The sequence below is a fragment of the Harpia harpyja genome, chromosome Z (genome assembly GCF_026419915.1).
Source record: "Harpia harpyja isolate bHarHar1 chromosome Z, bHarHar1 primary haplotype, whole genome shotgun sequence".
In the NCBI taxonomy this organism is placed as follows: Eukaryota; Metazoa; Chordata; class Aves; order Accipitriformes; family Accipitridae; genus Harpia; species Harpia harpyja.
The window spans coordinates 959065-975647 of record NC_068969.1 but is presented as its reverse complement, the minus strand read 5'-3'; the positions used below and the strand labels follow the sequence as shown (position 1 = coordinate 975647).

Genomic DNA, 16583 nt, shown 5'->3' with positions numbered 1-16583 from the left:
TATGAAGCAGATTTCCATTTACCAAAGAACTGAAAAAAAATGTAATCACGTTACTTTTTGAGATGTGGATTAAATGTCTCCATAAACACTGTGAATGGCTTTGATTGTTCATACACCTGGAGCCTTAGCACATGGTATTGAGATTCGGCTATGCTTCTGCAAAGTCTTAGATGAAGTATTGTTTTCATTCTGATACATATTCCTAAGCACGATTAACATTATATTTATGTTTAGCATTATGCTTTAAAATTATAATTTTAAAATTATAATTTAAAAATTATGTTGCACATATCAAGACGGTACATTTACTGGAACTCATATATAAAAAGAGTAGGAAGATGCAAACTGTTACCGATGGCACTTATTTCCAAAGCTACTTAAGTTATTATATGAGAAGTAATAGATTTTCTCTTTTCCTCCAGACGGTTTTTATGCCTTTTTACAAAGATGACATAAAGTGTTAGGATTGTTTCCCTGCTTGTGGCTTATCAACACAAAATTAGAGTTCAGCCTTGCTCTCCTCAAAGGGAAAACCTTACCTGTAAGAGTGAACACTTCCAGTTCACGCAGGCTGGCTTTCCCCTAAGATACTCCATCGTTCCTTAAATGACTGTGACATTTTCTGCGAAATTTCTGTCCCCTTGAAGACCTGGGACAGAGCCTGCCATTCTCGCAGGCATTTTGCCACGGGCTTTGGTGGGAAGGCAGCAGGCCAGTCCAGCTGAACCTCCCCTGCAGCAAGCCCTGCCAGCCATGGTTTCCCTTTAAAGCAAACAGTTCTGCTTTGAGTGGAATTTTAGAGCTCCGAGAATGCAGAGAAACACAAAATTCAGAAAGAACAAAGAAAAAGCAGCAGCAGCCAGCAGGTTTAGACTGTGACCATCAGCAGTCAGATGGGCTCTGAAAACAGAACACGTTCCCGCTCGCTGCTAAATCCAGTTTAAGTGCTGTTCAGAAACACCTCCTTGAAGCCTACTTTTCTTCCTAACACCATTCGCCAACTCTCCCACCATGAAAAGGCAGAAAATATTATTCTGAATAGCATTTGTAGCAAGTACTTAGTATCTGTGAAAAAATTCCTTTTACCAAAGCATAAAATGATGACTCTGCTTGCTCTACCTCCTAAAAAAAACCCACCAAGCAAACCAAAAAACCAACCAAACAAAAAAAATTGTCAGCCCCTCCCTGAGGAAAGCCTCCCAGGAAAAAGCATAAGCTTCACGAACTAAAAAGTTCCAAGTCTTGGCTTGCCATTTCTTTAACATAATGGGTAAAAGCGCCTCTGATTACAACTGATGTGTTGAATTGATCATTTCCTACTACCCTTTATTTTGGAAGCATAAGGGAACAACTCCAACTAGTGCTTATTCCAGCCCTTTGAGTATTTTTCAAATAGTATTGAAGCAATTTAATTTCAGCAATTACTTAATTTTGGCATTTTTTAAATGGAAAAATCTAACAGTATTATAAAAACTGATATAAATTGTATATGGGACTTAAGTAGTTGGGGAGTCAGCGAGCGGCCTGGTAGTTATCTTGCAGGTGAGTTATACACACAGTGTAACAGCTTTATTTCTCCCTCCAGGCTGCTTGTTCGGCTACACTACCCCTCCTGCCCTCCGTGAATCGCGGGTGCTCCCCCGTGGGAAGCGGCTGCTCAGTGCAGGCACCTCCAGCGAAGCGCACACAGCTACGATGTCCCAGTGCTCGGGCCATCCTTGACTGGTGTGGGCAGCTGATGTGAGTTAAAAGCAGCCCCAGTTTGTAAGTGGGACCAGAGCACGCTGCCAGTAACAAACTCAGTGCAGGACTGAGCTTTACACCAGTTCCTCGTTGCTATTCTGCACATTTTAACTCATGGCTTCTCTGGATGTCTACCATAGCCAGCCTACCGACACCAATTTTCTTACCTACTCCCCACATGATACAGCTTGCAAACGTGAAAAGTGAATCTGTACCCAACAAGGACAATGGACTGCATTCAGCTTGAAAATCGAAAGAATAAAATCCTGTCACCTGAGAACCAGCTCACATATTTTATCTCAGTTACAACCAGCAGTGAACATGCAGGAGGAAAACACAGCTGATCAAAACCAAAACTTTGAGTTATGTAAGAAGTAAAATCAGGTAACTTTTGCTGAGAAAAAATGAAACCCAAAATAAAATCCAAAAAAACATTACTCGCATTTCTGGTAGCAGCATTCCAGAAACCGCAATGTGTACACAGATTTGTTGATTCAAATAGCACATATAACCAAAGCTAAATATTCTGACACACACTCAGAAAAATCACAGTGGATCGTCACTTAATGTGCTATGCCGTATCACTGCCAAGCTTCAAAGGAGCACAGTATGTTCAAGACACACATTCTGCCTTAAAGAAATAATCTTCTTAAGATACCAAATAACAGAGGAAGACTCCATGCAATTACAAGTTTGCTGGGCTTCTACAAAATAGAAATACTGCAAAGGTCGTTGATACATACGTGCCACACAGTGTGTCAGCGGCAGGCAGAAGGGGGGCTAAGGGGATGCCTATAATAGCAAACTCAGATTTGGAGGCAACTCCAGCTGTCAGCCAGCCATCAGGCTGGGAAATCCAGCAAACACAGACCACGGCACTGCTACCAGACCTTCCTGATCCTCCTCCGACTCTGTCTTCCAGAACAACTTTCACTCCCCTTCCTCTTCCAAAGATAAACTATTCATTTTCTTCATTATGTTACGTATTACATTTAAAATATTAATGCATTAATTAACGTGCGTGCACGAGAGTTAAATCAAACCCAACCACAGAGAAGTTAACTGATTTGAGAAAAACTCGGGAGGAAAGGAGGAGCAAAGCCAGTAATGAAACCTTGTAGTCCCGTCTCCCTGTCCTCTGCATTAATCTCTGTGTTTAACCAGTAAGTCTGAAAATATAAATGTCGAGTATTTAACACAGAGTTCTGACTATAACAATTTACATAGCAACTTTAAATCCAGGGTATCTTTACGCTCCACAATTCTACAAAATGCACAGAGACAGTTGCAGCAAATCAGCGTAGAGCTGCATCATACCATGCATTTCAAACAGAACACCAGGCACGCTGCAACAACTGTTGAAGATGCTGAGGAACCCAGGAAAGCAGAAAGAAATGTGTAACTTTCCTCCCAAATAAATTTTTAGGCTATTGCATTGAACAGAACTTATTATTACAAAATCCGGCTGAGTCAAATCACCACAAAGCACTCTTCTAATGACTGCTGTGGCCACACCACCAGCCTCCTGCTCACCGTGGTGGATACCTGCTCAACAGCACAGCTCCTTCTAGCATGACGCTGGGTAATTGGTTCCACACTCACTCCAAAGGCAGCATGTTATTTACTGAATCCTCATGACTAGTTTTACCAACACGGTGGGCCTCTCATCCGAGTACTGCTCAGCTTTCATTACTTGGTCCCCAAGATCTCTGAAGATGATAGCTATAGGTGCTGTGGAAGGAATAGGTACATTTCGATGAATACGCTCATGTCATTAGTAATCTCGGGCTGCTTGAAGATGTGGGAGTAAAACTGCAGAGGACGATGAATAATACCGCAGGGTGAAATGCAGCTGCGGATGAAAAAACGTTACTATTTCTGATACTGTTTATAAAGCGTAAACTGGAAGACAAAGTCAGCGCAGAAGGCACGGTACGTCAGGACACGCACTCTGTGCTGAATGAAGAAAGAAGGTTCTAAAGAAGTTAAATACATTATTTCTCTTAATTCTTTGGAAACCTAGAGAATTGCTTACACAGGACTCTTACAAATTAAGCAAGTATTTCAGAGACATTTCACCTTCACCATTCCAGCGTGCCTTTTGCAGGCCTCAGGAAGGATTATTCTCCTACAGCACTGTTTAATGCCCTGCTGTATTTTGAATTTTTATCATCATCAAGTTTTACCCCCTCTTAAACATCAGACCAGACTGACTAGAGAACACGAACCCTTGTAGCAGTAAGTAATTTTCCCCAGCTACCACAATATTTTACACCTGAAAAAGGCAGACAGCTGGGTATGGCTTTAGAGCCGCAATACCTACTCAGGCTGACTGAGAAATACCGAGTTTTCCTGCAGAACTGATGATGCACTGTTCCCACAGCCGACAACCGCTGAGAGCTATTGGGTTGTAGCTCTGCTACAGTGACACCATGGTTGTGACTAAATCCAACACGAGCCCACACTGTCACGTGATTTCACTTCTCTTAAATAGTCACACTTTGACTTATCAGTGCGAGTTCACCCTATTGGAGGGGGGGTTTCTTTCTATGAAGTCAGAGCGCAGTCTTCTGCCATTATTCATGAGCTAATTCAAAAGGTAGAAAACCAATTTCAGAACTAAGTTGCTTAAAAAATAATTAGTAAACCCGTATTTGGCTTCTCTGTAAATTTAATGCAGGTATCAAACATTTGCTGGTTATGCCTGATAAGTTACCGCAAATATAGACAAAGCAAAAGGGAAACATTAATGTTGAGTGGAAGATGATAGGGGAAAAAACATTCACTGAAATACGGTCAAAAATTATAAGGTCTCTGTATGAAACTAGAAAATTAAGCTTATTTCTTGGACTGTAGAAGAAATACTCAACTACTTTCTCAGCAGAATTCAAATGAACAATTATATCATCTCACAATTAAAGAAAATTACTCTTAGCAGAAGGACATCAAAACATTGATACAAAAATCTGTCTGAGAAAGAGGGCTTTTCAACTCAACTTACGAAATAATAAGATATAACACCTAGAAACTGAAAATAAGCAACCTTATATTGGAAATGCAGGTGATTTTTCCAACAATGAAACAATAAACCATTAGGATGACTCATTACTGGATTTCTTGACTTTTCCTCAAGAGTAGATGTGCTTCCATTTGGCTGATATGTTTGTTCTGATGCAAAAAAGTTGGCTGATAATCTGTGTAAGAGTTCAGAATACTGTCAAGCACCACTCTGGCATTAAAAACTGTGAATTCATAGGATCTTCTCAGAACAAGCCTGAACATTTTGAGATCCCCTCCACCATCTAAGCAACAGTAAGCTCAGCCATTTGAGAACAAAAGTCCCGTGTTTGGCTGTAAGGAAATGGCATCCTCATCTTTTTCAGACCTTCTCCAATGCTCTCTACCATCTTTATGCCTTTCAGTAGTAAAGCTTAACTGAGAGGCCTGGCCTCCAGACCAGGAATTAGTCAAGTCTTTAGAATGATTAATCCCTAGTCAGCAACTAAATGTAGAGTAGAAGCCTTAGTGTTTCACACACAGGGATGAGCGAGTTGAGACTGCCGAGAGGTTGCCTATGGACTTCTTTTCTAGCTAGGTTATGCACAGTGGGAGAGCAGCCTGAGGTTATTTGGTCATCCTGTGGGTCTCGCTGCTTCTGATGGTACTTCTGTGACTTAGATTTCTGGAGTGACCATGGAAAAAAATATTTAATAGCCCTACAAGTTTTACCGTTCTTTGCTCAATTAGTATTCATTCAGGTATCCAGCAGGATTCCTCACCATGATAGCACTCATTAATTCCACAAGAAATATTTCTGGGATAGGAGCAGTTCATACGCTATACCTACAGCAGTCTGTAAGGAGCTAGATGTTCAAATGGTCCTGCTCCCAACTAAATCCAGCCAATAAACGGCACATTTTAGCTAAAAAAATTAAAAGTACACTAGATGATACACTCTAATTTTACATTCCTTAGCAACTGCTGCAACTGTATTTAAGGGTATTTAGTGATCACGAATGGAGAGAAAGAAAATCACAAATGGATAGCACGGTGATCCAGGAGACACTCTCCTTGTTCAGACACAGGCCAAACAGCAACAGAAGTCCAAGCCCTTTCGCTTCCCCCTCCTGCCCGATCCAGAGACTTTGGTGACACGTTCAACAGAAGGGATTAAATATTGCTTAGGTTCTGGCTATGGGGATTGTATTCCTGAATAATGATCGCTGCCTGTTTCACGTGCTCCCACGTTATTCTGCATTCATCTAAAAACATAATGAAAACCATTTGCAGTCTTTGTTGTACCTGGCATCAGAAGGCAGAGGGCTGCCCAGTGCTAGGCATGTACAATGAGATACTGTTCTGCACCGTAGCAGTAACAATACAGATCCCAGCTGAAAGGGTAAATCACAACCACATGGCTCACATTTAATGAGTGTATTTTTATACACACGAACAATCACAAATGCATACTATAATCATTCGTATTCCGTGTGCAAATCCCACAAAACCCAAAGATATCATCTGGTCAACCAAGATCACTCTGCTGTCCACACATAGTGTAGAGATGGTGTCATTATTTTTTTAAAGTAATGAGCATGCATTAACTACGTTTTTTTTAAATCATTATAATTTGGCCGTATCAAATCCAGCTTTTCCAGACCAACGAATGGCACATACGACATAGGAACAGTGTTCCTGCCAATTTTCACATTTCCATCACCTTCCATTGAGATGTTAGCAGCAAAAAAGGAGGTTTAACAAAAAAATCACAACTAATGACTCCTAGCAGAAACATCTCACTTCTTTTCTTCACTTGTTACACCCTTTCAGTCTGCCAGATGAAAACTTCAAGGAAAAATGCTCTCCCTGAGAGTAAATGTACTGTATTTTTTCCTAAAAGAGGACAATGCAATGAAATCCGTAAGCAAGTCAATAAAAACAAAAAGGCGACTGTAACTCCAACTGCTCTCACATAGTTCCAAATTATCAGATTAACAATTGCAAATAGGAAATTTAAAAATATTTTTGTTCTCCAATTCTGATTTATCTTGTCCTGTCAAAAACTATCGCTTAACTTTCTGCTTGTCTCAACTACTTGCTAAAGCTAATGGATGAAATACTAAAAATTGCTGAATATCCCATTAGAGGCCTACACCAGTTAGCCGTGCAACTTTAAGCACATCGACACCGCAGTGAAACTCCGTGTCCTCACATCTGCTCAGGTTTGTAAGTACATTACTAAGCCATGGCCTCATCTGAAGAAGTAGCGCCCAATGTTTTTTGCATTTTTTGCCTGGGAGGAAGCGCAGAGAGGCACTCCGCAGCGGACTGCTGGCCGGGCATCCTTCACACACTGTCAGCCTCTCCCCGGAGCTCTACCCAAGGGCCAGGAGAGCTCAACAAGCAGGGGTTTGCCCCCTCCGAGACCAGGAGAAAACCGTCTCCCGGTGCCCCGGACGCACCCCAGGCTGGGATCCCAGCTCTGGAGAGCACCGAGCACCGGAGCAAAGCAGGAGATGTTGCAGTCTGATCACACCACGCTACCAGAGACCACGGTCATGGAGTGACCACCACACCGTCCCTCGCAGAATGTTCTTCAGAAGGGGTTGAGCAACTCAGTCGTGACAGGGAGCGGGGGACAAACCCCTCGGGAAGGAGTCCACGTGAGAGACTTTGTGAAATTTGCTGAGAACCTTGCTATTGCCAATATATTCTGTATGGAAGGTGTTTAGATGTAACAAACAGCTAGGTAACATCCTAAAATAGATGGTGTATAATGCCCTAAAATAGATTGCGCACAGGCTTATTGTTTTCAGATAAAAATCTAGAAAGGAATTACCATTCATATCACTCAGCAAGTGTAAGATTTTCTAATATACACCCACATTACCGTGTTCTCAGCCACAGATAAGATGCATAAAATGGTTACTATGAAAAATCCAGCTGATTTCAAGGAGTTAGCCCACCTGTATCACAAAAAAGCCTCTAGCGCTGCTACAGTGCGCCTCTATATGATACTTTCCATGTCACAAATCACGTTTTAATGAAATGTTTTGAGGAACTGTAAAGTATTTTAGATATACAAATTTCTGACAAACAGGAAAAGAAGTCATTGCAATGAGAAAGTTACTGCCCTTTAGCTGATGGAGTTTTGCTCATCGGAACACTACAGTACTAAGAGCGTAACACTAGTAGCGGGATTTTATATTTGCTGTGACCTAGCATTCGAATGTATTTCTGAAGTGTAATAAAATTTTGCTAATGAAGCTGTGAGCAAAAAGATCATTTGCTTTTGACAGTGAAAGGCTGTTCTGTTCACACTGGACAAAAGGCTGGTGGCCTCAGCAGACCGCTCACGCACAGAGCACGACTCGGCGCAGCCTCTGCACATGCCCACACCGCAATCCAAAAGTGTGACCCAAATTCATGACGGCAGACCAAAGCTGACTTTAAACTCATGGCGGCTGCACAGCTCCAGGCACCAAGTATTTACTGAGAGTCCTTGTGCAATTGTACAAATTGTCCCTCAGCTGAAGCCCACGCTTGCATTATTACAGGCTGCCATATAGGAGATGGCTATCCAGGCCAGAAAAGCACCCTTCATTTTTGGTGTAGATATACGACACTACTACTATAAAATGTAGATCATCAATCAGAAAGAAGAAAATATATTAAGGTAATATTAAAGATGATGGGTTTTAGAAAGCCTTATAGTGATTCTAGAACACTTTTTCTCTTCACCAGTTTCTCCCCATATGTAGTTATGCTGCGTTGATCATTTTTTTCAAGACATTTTTATCCATTTCCCTCATTATAGAACTATTCAGCAGCAAGGAAAAAGCACTGGGTAACCATGTCCCACTTTGCTTGCAGAACTGATTTTTTTTGTTCTGACATTGTTTTAACTGTTCTGATTAAAAGCCAGCACCTGGTAAGGGTGCAGTCCTGCTACTACTGAACTTAACAGGTACCTGGGTGCTTGCAGGACTGCTCACAAAACACAGCTGAGCTAAAGGTTCGGGTTGCTGAAGAGCACTCATTAATTCACACTCTCTTTCAAATTTTTCTTTTTTTAATTAAACATGAATTGTGCTTAATATGCATAACATTTTATCCTTTCAGAGGCAAAATCTGGGTAAAACCTTCTGAAATGAAAAGAATCTTTATATACAACACCCTTCTGTGATCTATACTTACTCTCAGGTACCGGTGTACCAGAAAACATACTTGCAGGCCAGCTCTTCCCACGTTACTGTCCACACTTAGTGTTACTTAGACTTTGATTTTCTAAAGCATACTTTAGTTGGAGAATAATGCCGTCATTTCTGAGGTGACACATCAAAACATTGATGTTCAGGCCAGCTAAGCACTCATGATACCTAAATTCCTATTTGGATAAACTGGAGTAATCAGTTCTTTTCACAACTACACTTGATGTCTCAGTTAAACACTTTTTCAAACTGAAACCTCAGGGTCTCCTAACGAGCAAGTTTAAATACAAGACACCCCGGCACTGTAAACCTAGAGCTGTCTAATAGTGATGCTCAGTCCTACAGCAAAGGACTGATCAAAAGGGAAACGTCCGTTCTGCTTTAAAGCCAGCTTTGAAGACCTAGATGTTGCATGGGCATTCACAGAAAACCCGGCCTAAGTAAGGCAGTGGTCCAGAAGGCTCAGAAATGGGGAAGCCGATGCACCTTTCCATGTCTAAACACAGAGCCTATCGTTTAGCAATAGCGTGCTGTGCCAAGTGCTTTTCCTGGGGATGTCAGCATTACAATACCACCACGGAAAAGTTAAGGGTGAACCCCAATTTCCACGCAAACTTCTTTTTTTGAGTAAGAATTCAACCTTTTTAATTTACACCAAATACAGGTTTTCAACCCTCTAGCATGTATTCTCTGCAAGATAAAACTTCAGATAAAACTCGTATTTGGAAATCTGCTACACAAATTGAGACTTACTTTTAACAAATACTTGCAAAGTATTCTTGCAGCTGTGATTGATACTGCAACGGCCCAAGAGACTCTCTGAGGTCAACTGAAAGTTTTAATGGCATACTAAAACTACGACATATTTTCCATTCTGAATCTCAGGCTCTTTCTCAGAGCACAAATGGATGTGAAATGGTAAGACGAGAAGTTTATTTAGCCATGCCAAAGGACCAAGAACACAACACTGACTGACAACATGCAAAACCAACTCGCTTTACCGTCTGGCCAGACTCCCGATGCTCTGGAATTTGGCGTCAATCATCGCTGTGTGACCACACATTAGCACAAGGCAACAAAATCAGCATCAGTACTGGGACAAGTGTGCCACGTGTTTCTACCTCTACGCAGCCTTGGACATTTAAAAAGAATTTAAAAAAAGATATAAAATGGGTTTGAAATGAAAAAAGCTTCTTAAGTTCTCTGAACAGCTTTCAGCTTACAGAATAAATAATGCTGTGTTACTGAAAGGAAGACGAAAATGATGGCAATTTCAATATGAAGACAAGATAGGTCTAAACAGTTTTATCTTAGGTTCAAATCTTCTTCTTCACATTCCATACTGACAACTCATATTTTTTTAAAAAAGTAGGTGTTTTGGGTTGTTTGGGTTCTTTTCCTTCTAAGGCAAACAATACCCACTAAAGTGTCCATGTGGACACTTTATCCAGAATAATTAGCATGCTTTGTGGGCTCTGTAAAATAATTTCTAAACAACCTGGTTTTCTTTTTTTTTTTTTTGCTGGAATAGAGCATAAGGGAAAGCATTCTGGTATAGGTATTAGCATGGCTTATTCACGATAGCTGCTCTGGTCAATCTCCCAGCATAACGGAGGCTGTAATGTTGACTAACTCTTCAGGAAAACTTGAAATAATCTTAAATATTTAGTTACTGGAAAAACTTACATACCTTGTTCCTATCTGAACTCCGCACACCAAAGGAAATCATTCTGTGCACAGTACAATTAACCTTAGTAACTCCCTCTGCTGTGATAATACCAAGGCAAACCGCACTGAATTTTGAGGATTATCCTCATCTTAAAATTTTACCCAAATTTCCAAAGTTGGCCACAGCTAGTGATAAGCTTATGTAAAAGAGAGGAACTAGACGCTGCCATGCTAAACTAGACCTATTTTTAAAACGGACAATGCTGAACGCTCCAGTAGGAGAATAAAATCTCCCCATACACAGGGTTTTTAGTTTTGCAATGTAACAGACAGGTGCCTTCCTTAACCTGGCTGGAGTTCATTCTGTGCATTGAGACACCTTGATTAACACCCATCATAATTTTATGCTGCTATGGTAACCGCGTGAACTACTTTTAGATAACTAAACTTTTTGTAATTTTACTAAGTTTTTTATTTACTTCAGCTACACCTGGGGCAATAAGTTTCAAAGTTTAAATATACATGGGGTAGAAAAATAAATACAAAAATACTTGTTATTTTATTTAGCAAGTGATTGTATGATCCTGTCCTACAACACCAGGTGCACCTTATAAAAACTGGTAACAAAATATCCACTGCAGAGGAAATAAATAATTTACCTTCCTTCACCTACAGCTGTAATAAATAACCCAGTACAGATTTCTAGTTGAACAAACTCGTACAAAGGACTTGCCTTGCCTTGAATATTAGGTTCTGTAATGCTCCCATAATAGATGAGACACTTAGAGACCTGTCGTTAAATATGACTTCTTCCAACCCTCAGCGGTTTACATTCACAGCTTGCCAGCAAACCTACCCTTGCTGCTTTCAGCTGCAGCAAAGGAGCTTAGGAACAGAGGGTGTCCCTGAAGCAGGCAGCTCCTAAACCACACACAGCTTCATAGATCATGACCAGCATCATTACCTAGAAGCAGAGGAGAAGGCAGTGCTCTTCACGCAGCACAGGTGTAACACGCTTCGGCCAAAACGCTCCAGCGAGCCGCTGAACCATCTTGTCCCGCATCATCTAACGCAAGCTTGGTGCACGGTACACGGCACAGAAAACATCTCCTTCAGCCTGCAGCACTGCCTGCACAAAGCCGTTTGTCTGGCCAGGCCTGCAGATGAGGCAGCAGAGGGACTACCCGGGCACCTGCCGATTCTCTCAGCTTCTTCATCCATCAGCACACGATGCAACTCCCTCCTCCTCCTCCTCTCCTGGCTTTCTCCGAGCCCGAAGAGCTGTCTCCCATACCAACAGGCTTTACTGCAGGGGGGTACCTACAGCCCCCGCTGTCGCTCCTGCCTGCAGTCCTGCTGCGGGGGAACACGCGGAACAACGCCAGGAACTCCTCGTCAGGAAGGGACCCGAGGTGTGAGGACATGACACAGACGTACTATGACAGAACGATGGAGGAGCCGGGAAAGCACGGAGCACTGAGGTTCGCTTTTTACAGCAAGGGACTAGAAGCAGCTGAGGTGTGTGGGATTTCATTAGACCAAACAGCCACATCAAAGAACGTACGGTCTTCACAAAAAGAGAAGTCAAACAACCCCGCCGTCTGCTTTAGTGTTATTTTCCTTTTGCCTATAAGATAATCTCCATCCTCTCCAGACAGAGCTTGAAGCTGCTTGTCTTTTGCCGCTCAGGCAAATGGAAAGCGGGGAAATGACTGAAACTCAGTCTAACAAGAAGTCACAAACAGCGTTCTGTGAACATACTGGTGGCTCCGTTGCCCAACATACTTCCTAAACAGTGTCCAAGGGTCTCCGATGATGGGTAGCATATGGAGTTGTAACAGAGGGGCTCAGAAAGCTTTCAGAAAGAAAGGAACAGAGCTAACGATGACAAGTGCTTTACTCTTTCTTCCTATAGACCAGCAACATCACACGGGCAAGACTACCAAAGGCTACCAACCCACAAAATCAACGCGGGTGCCTAATCTTTGTCGATCAGAAGAAACCTGTCAGGCATATGTATCCGTTCAGCCATACGGTCTAAGGCAGCAACTTCACCGTGTGCAGGCCTAAGACCCGCAACGATGACGGGCGCCCAGGCAAGAGCCCCGAGGTGCCGCCTTCCCCCCCATGCAGGGGCTCAGATCCAGCAGCGAGGGACCACCTGGACGTTTCTCAGGATTAAGTAATGATTTCTACGGAAAGATCTAACACGGCTTCACAAGAGAAATCCTCCCTGAAAAAGATAATAAAAATGACCAGTGACATCCAAAAGCCCCGGAGAACCCTGAATCCATCCCTCTGGCACTTGTATCTGGAAGTGACACTGAGCAGTGATTTCCAAACGGTAGTCAACGGCACGTCAGCAAACTGCCGAGTACTCGGCAGTGGTCTGGAGAGCGCTCGTCCGACATGTGGAGATGGCTCCATCTCCCCGTTTCCAATTTCTAAACTGCATTAAGTAAGTTTAACATACATTTGATATTTTTGTAATACAAATTTACCGTCAGACCTGCCGAAGCCGCCGCAGAGATGCTACCCGACCCCCGATGCGAGGGAGACTATGACTGCTATGTGAATAAAACCATGAAAAACATTTCTTTAAGTATTTGGAAACTACCGTCAGAAAGGAAGCATGAAAACACCTGATCTGCTTCTACAAAAGCAAAACAAAAATGACATTTTTTTTTTCCCAAAATGCACACTATATGTCATGTTAAAAAGAGACGCAAGTATGATTAAATGACTAAAAAACTGGGCAAGCCTCCTTGACGGTATGCAGCTTTGCACACTTGCTTATTTTTGGTTGCAGTACAGTGTCTGTATAAACATTAATACTACAAGTGCTTTGAGTGTCTAGGAGAGAGACAGGACAATTTTATACAACTAAATCCTGACTTTTATTTTTCTTTGTTGAATATTTATTTGTTCATGTAATACCAAGAAAAGCAAACAGGGACATACATAAGCTGTTTTCTACCACATCACCCAATGAACTTCTCCAATACAATTATCTTTGGTTTTGACACGGTGACAAGTCTCCTCCTCTTCAGTTTTCTTTACTTTAAAATCCATCTCTGGATGCTACTCTGAGCTAAGCAAAAAGGGTACAACGCCCCTGCAACAGAGCTACTATTCGATTTTGTCCCTTTATACCACAAAAGGAAATACCTTTCTTTGTGCATGCACGAGATGTTGCCCCTGAGCTGCCCGCGAAATGATCATTTTCTTCATCCGTTACAACTAATCTCTTTTCATCGGTTTTAATCAAAATTCACCACTGCATGTAGGCAGCTTAACTCCTTTTGCTGTTTATCTTTTCAATCTATTACCACTTTGCATGAAAATCTTAATTTTTTCATGTTCTTGAGTTTTCCGAGTTTCAAGCACGAAACACTTGCAGCTTCTCTCCAGCCTCTAGATCAGCCTCACCTTGTCATCTGTACCCAAGTCTTAATCAGCACGGTCCAGTGCGCACCCTTTAAGCCTCACGTCCAGAACCACACGTGTAGAGCACCCTACCGTCAACACTGACACTAGAACTATTTATTTCAGTATTTTGCTTCGTGTTTCTACACAGCTTTTTAAATAAATGGCGGAACATCGTCCCTAATGCCACGGCGAAGTTTCTGTAACAGTTTTCCGTGCGCACGGGTGGTTTTGGGGAAGACCTGCAGTTGACCCAGGGCCTACTCGGGCATCTGTGAACCGCAACGGCAGCAGGCAGTGCCTCTTGCCTTCGCCTCCTCCATCATTTATTTTGAGGCAATGACTGGAGCTGGTTAAGATGAAAGAGTTGCAGTTTAACCTTACCGAATGCCCGTCACAAAAAGCGCTCACCCAGGCGGTTTACCAGGTTTTAATTTCACTTTTTACACTTTTACCACTCGTGGAGAATTGCTGCAAAGCCAGGAGCGCTCCATCCTCCTCCTCCTCCGTAACACCCGCCGCAAGGAAAACCTGCCCGCGCCGCGGCTGCTGCCCTCCTCTTCCCCCTTCCCCTCCGCCACGGGGACCCCCCGGTACCGCCCGTCCCACAGCCCCGGCCAGCCGAGGGTCTCGCAGGTGCGGTACGCGTCTGGTCGCTTATTCTGCGAACCCCCCCGGGGCTGACAGCCCCCCAGAGACCCCCGCTCCTCCATCCTCTCCCCATTCTCGGCTGGAGGGCAGCCCCCGCCGAGCCGCTCGGGACGCGGCACCCTCCCCTTCGCCCCCGCCGCGGCCGCCCGGGACCCGGCCGCCTGCCCGCGGGACGGTGCTGAAGCCGCTTCCCGGGCGCTTGGGTGAATTTGAAGGTTCTCGGCCTTCCCGTCACCAACTTCCCCGTTCCTCACAGAGGAAGAAAATAACAATACGTGCTCCTGAAGTTGCGCCCGGCCGCCCTAACTCCAGCGCGGCCACCCGCCCATTGTCTGCCGCGCCGCCGCTCCGTGAGGACGGCTCGGGGAGAAACGAACCGAAACGAAGAGTCCTCCGCCCCGGCCCGCCCCGCTCCGACTCCCCCGCCGCCGCCGCCGCTTCCCCCCGCCCGGCGGCCGCCGCCGCTACGGCAGGCCCCGGCCTCGGGCGCTTCGGCGGCGGCAGCAGGGCCGGCCCGCGGCGGTGGTGGTCGTCGGGGCAGCCGCCCCCCCCCCCAACCCTCCCCGCCGCGGGGCGGGGGTGCCCCCGCACCGGGCTCAGGGGCGGGCTCTGGGAGAGCGGGGTCTTCCCCGCCCGGCCCTCCCCGCCTCAGGGCAAGGCGCGCTCCCGCCCCGCCCGGCTCCCGCCGCGGAGGGGCTTCCCCTCGCCCGCCGCCCCTCCGCCAGGGCCGGGCGCGGAGCTTGGGCCCCGCCGCGCTCCCCTCGGCCCTCGGCCCGCCAAGGGTTAAACCGCAGGGCTGTTGCGCGGCGACGGTAGCCCTGTCAGCCGGGAAACACCCCGGCTGCCCCCCCCCCCCCCCCCGCTCCCGCCGCCCCGGGGAGCCGCGGAGGACCGGGGAGGGAGCGGCGGGGGGGGGGGGGGTGCCCGGAATCCTCCCCGGCCGGGAGGCCGGCCCGGCCCGGCCCGCCGCGCCAGGCGCCGGAGCCCGCTGACAGGGCGGCGGAGCCCCGTCTTCCGCCGCCGCGGCCCCCCGCTCCCCCCTGCCCGCCCCGGGCGTGCCGCGGCTGGGCCCCCCCCCCCCCCCCCCCTCCGCCGCCCCGGGCCCCGTCTCCGTGAGGGAAGCGGTGTGGAGCCGAGGGGAGGGCGGCGCGGGACGCACGACATCCCGGCCGTAAGAGCCCGCCGCCGCGCCGCCCGCCCGCCCGGCCATCGCCCAGCCGGCCGGCGGGAACGATCCCCTCCCCGAGGAAAGCACAATGGCCCCCCCCCCCCCACACACACACACCGGTGACACCGGAGCCCCGGGGATGGGGGGGGGGGGGGGGGAAGCTTTGTGCGGGGAACCCAGCAAAATTTACAAAACAAAACACACACACACACACAAAAATACAACGGGGAGAGAGCGAGCGAGAGACGGGGGCAGAGTGGCTCCTCCTCCTCCTCCTCTCCAAAAAGGCCTGTTGGAAAACTGCACACGGCGGCGGCTCCGGCAGCGCCTCTGCCCGCGCTGCCCGGCGGAGAAAAGGCGGCGAAAGGCGGCGGGACCGCGGCGAAAGGGGGGGAAAGGCCCGATCTCTTTGTGTTACCTGCCGTGAAACCAGTCCTTGCAGGCATCGCACTCGATCATGAAGCGGGTTACGTCGTAGGGCAGCCTACAGATGCAATAGACGGGCACCGTCGCCATGTTAGCTCCCTTCAAAACAAGGCTGGACGCCCGGAGGAGCGGAGCGAGCGGGGCTGGCGGCGGCTCCTGCCGCGGGGTCGCTTCGGCTGCTGCTCCTGCCGAAACGCCAGCGAATTTGCAATGTCGAGGAGACGGGGTGGGGGAGAAGGGAGAAGGGAGAAAAGAAAAAAAAAAAAAGGGGGGGGGGGAGGAGGGAAAAA

At 46.1% G+C, this 16583-nt stretch overlaps 1 protein-coding gene across 2 annotated transcripts in view; it reads right to left on the bottom strand.

Annotated features, from left to right (window-relative positions):
* PHF2 (PHD finger protein 2) overlaps positions 1 to 16553 on the bottom strand; it is an 86688-nt gene extending 70135 nt beyond the window's left edge. Inside the window, exon 1 of one of the 2 annotated variants that reach the window (XM_052776523.1) lies at positions 16286 to 16553. In XM_052776523.1, the coding sequence (XP_052632483.1) occupies positions 16286 to 16383 (98 nt within the window). In that variant the 5' untranslated portion in view covers positions 16384 to 16553. The remainder of the gene's footprint in view (positions 1 to 16285) is intronic. The other variant, XM_052776522.1, reaches the window with a different exon arrangement.
* Between the last annotated feature and the right edge of the window lie 30 nt (positions 16554 to 16583).